Source organism: Nannospalax galili, unplaced genomic scaffold, assembly GCF_000622305.1.
Source record: "Nannospalax galili isolate Female #2095 unplaced genomic scaffold, S.galili_v1.0 scaffold713, whole genome shotgun sequence".
Classification (NCBI taxonomy): domain Eukaryota; kingdom Metazoa; phylum Chordata; class Mammalia; order Rodentia; family Spalacidae; genus Nannospalax; species Nannospalax galili.
This window is the reverse complement of record NW_008333780.1, coordinates 647,557-650,798: the sequence shown is the minus strand read 5'-3', so window position 1 is coordinate 650,798 and position 3,242 is coordinate 647,557. Positions and strand designations below refer to the sequence as shown.

Below are 3,242 nucleotides of genomic sequence, written 5' to 3'. Positions count from 1 at the left end.
TAGGAGATCTTTATTCTATCATGGCCTTTTTTGGGGTGGTCTTTTTCAGGCAGGGTCTCCCTGTAACCCCAGCTGGCCTAGAATTATGTAGACCAGGCTGGCCTCAGTCTTACAAAGATCTGCCTGCCTCTGCCTCCCACGTGCTGGGACTAAACGCACGCACTACCACACCCAGCCTTAACATGTGGTCTTAAACCCCAGTTTCTGAATCGGAGTCCCCAAAGATGTTTGTTGTTGTTCTTTTATTCTGGTACAGCGACTCTTGGTGCTCCTGGAGCACCTGTGGATGAGGTCTGGTTGTCAGGGGAACCAACCATGTGATCAATGTAGGAGCTACTCCAATGTTGGAACCACTAGTTCTTGAGGCTGGAAGGCCATCTGGTTTATAACTGAGGCCTATGTGTGCCTTTATTCAGGTTGTCAAGGGGTATGTACAAGCATCTCTGGCTCCTTGGGATTGGGAGTAGGTTGAGGAAAGCAGGGAGAAGGAAGGAAGGCAGACACAGTGAGTCCCAGTTACCTGATAGCACTGATCTGTGTCAAGTTTTGCTGAGTAGTTGACTTATAACTGACACTGGTTCCCACACTTAGAAAAATCTTATTTAAGACAAGAACAAAAGGAAAGTCAGAGCTGTTTCTCTCCTTCTACCATACTCCTGTGGCTTACTGTCTCTCAGGGCCCAGCACTCAGTCCCTGTGTGGTCTTCTTTCCCAGCATCGGAGCTCTGTGGGCCTCTCCATAGCTGCCATGGTCCTCCTGGCCTTCATTCTCACCGCCTGTGGGCTCTGCTACCTGTTCATCAGCTCAAAGCCCCATGCAAAGCTGGACCCAGGCTTAAGCTTACAGACAACAGGTAAGAGTCACTCAACTTCTTTGTATTCAGCAGTCTGGCACCTTAGCAGAGGGGAGATCATCAGAAATGAGATCTGGAATGTGCGCCTCATGAGTGCTCCTGGAACATCAGAAGCAGCAGCAGGTTTCCAGGAGGTCTATGAGCCCAGCATTTCCCGCCCCAGCTCTTCATGTGCTCAGTGTTCACTGGAGTCATTTTGTGTGGCACAAAGAGTCTCCATGTGATGGATTTTCTAAGACAGTGTTTTAATTAATTCTAGACTTAAGGGATGCAAACAGCTTTTTTATATTATCCAAAACAAAACAAAATTAGCAAGACCAACTTGCTGTTCTTCAAAATCAAGATTGAATCAGAAACTAAATACAGAAATATTTTTCATAATCTGTTGTTCTCTCTACCCAGCTGGCCTGGAACTCACTATCTAAACCAGGCTGGACTTGAACTCCCAGAGATCCACCTGCCTCTGTGGATTGAGATTAAAGATGTACGCCACCATGCCCGGCAATGTGTTGCCTTTTCATAAGTCTTTATTGTTTTATTTTGTTTGACATGGGTGTGGTGGCGCATGCGTTTAGCCAGCACTCTGGAGGCAGAGGCAGACAGATCTCTCTGAGTTCAGGTCATCTGGGGCTCCATAGTGAGACCTTGTCTCAAAAAAAAACAAACAATAATAAAAAAGCAATTAAGTGTTAAATTAGTGAAGAAATTGGTTAGGGAAAATGGAGGATAAAAAGCATCCCAGGACACCACAGATAGATAATGGGTAAAGGTGTGGGCAGAGCTGAGACCTGTGCAGTGGCAGGGTGCCACCGGGAAGGAAGCCAGGATGTGGGGGAGGGAGGACTTAAGCAGCACAGGCAAGGATGGAAAACTTCAAGCAGGTGGAAGGGCAGGTGGGTAATCCTTAAGTCTCAGAGGAAGATGGAGAGAGCCAAATGTAAAAGATTAATTTTCTGGTGGGACATGGTGGCGCATGCCTTTAGTCCCACAGAGGCAGGGAGATTATCTGTGAGTTCAAGGCCAGCCTGGTCTATATAATGAGTTATTAAATAAGCAGCAGTCAGTCCCAGAACCCTCCAAGATCCTGATGACAGTTGAGGGTGCAAAGGTTTATCTGGCTCCCTGTGGAGTCAGGAATTCAGAAAAAAATCCTGAACATAAGGAACAAATTGACAAAATTGCCTAAATTAAATACAAATGATATAAGACATCATATATAAAGTTAAAAACAAAAACAAAAAAGGCCAGGCATGAGGATGTATGACTTTAATGCCAGCACTCAGGAGGCAGAGGCAGGTGGATCTCTGAGATTGAGACTAACCTGGTCTACATAGTGAGTTCCAGGCTAATTAGCGCTATGGGGAGACCCTGTCTCAAAATCAAAAAACAAGAAACAAAACAAAAAACAATGATGAACTACCATGGTAGATAGATAAATTAAACATCTATCCTCACAGTCAATCCTTTTCTCAGAGTCTGTATTTTTGCACTTGCCTACTCAATAAATGTATTTGTTTTCACAAAATATTTTGGGACTGGAGAGATGGCTCAGCGGTTAAGAGCACTGACTGCTCTTGCAGAGGACCTGGGCTCGATTCCCAGCACCCACATGGTGGCTATGAACTGTCCTTAACTCCAGTTCCAGGGGAATCCAAAGCCCTCTGAGGCATTGCATGACATGGGTGCACTCACATACATGCAGGCAATACACTCATACATATAAATAAAAATAATTTTTTTAAAAAGAGCCAGTATGGTAGCAGACACCATTAATTCCAGCACTCGGGAGACAGAGCAGGTGGATCTCTATGAGATAGAAGCCAGCCTGGTCTACATAGTGAGTTTCAGGTCAGCTGGGACTACAGGGAGACCCTGTCTCAAGAAGACAAAAAATTTTTTTTTAATTTATTATATTTGTTTTATGTGTATGAGTGTATTGCCGGGATATATGTATGTCATGCAATGCCCACAGAGATCTGAAGAGGGCATCAGATTCCCCTTACAGATAGTTGTTAGCTGTGATATGGGTTCTGGGAATGGAACCTAGGTCCTCTGCAAGAGCAGCCAGTGCTCTTAACTGCTGAGCTATCTCCCCAGCCCCACTAAATGTATCTGTAACCTCAGAATCAACACTTGAAATCATTGCAGATGTGGGTACGTAGAGTGGCAAGATTTTTTAAAAAATATTTTATTTTTCCTCTGCAAGAGCAGCCAGTGCTATTAACTGCTGAGCTATCTCCCCAGCCCCACTAAATGTATCTGTAACCTCAGAATCAACACTTGAAATCATTGCAGATGTGGGTACGTAGAGTGGCAAGATTTTTTTAAAAATATTTTATTTTCCAGGTGTGGTGGCGCATGCCTTTAATCCCAGCACTCGGGAGGCAG

General features: G+C 44.6%; 1 protein-coding gene across 1 annotated transcript in view; it reads left to right on the top strand.

The window, feature by feature from the left end:
• Shisal2a (shisa like 2A) overlaps window positions 1–3,242 on the top strand; it is a 31,025-nt gene that overhangs the window by 18,864 nt on the left and 8,919 nt on the right. Inside the window, exon 2 of the mRNA XM_008828464.1 lies at window positions 716–854. Within this exon, the coding sequence (XP_008826686.1) occupies window positions 716–854 (139 nt within the window). The remainder of the gene's footprint in view (window positions 1–715; window positions 855–3,242) is intronic.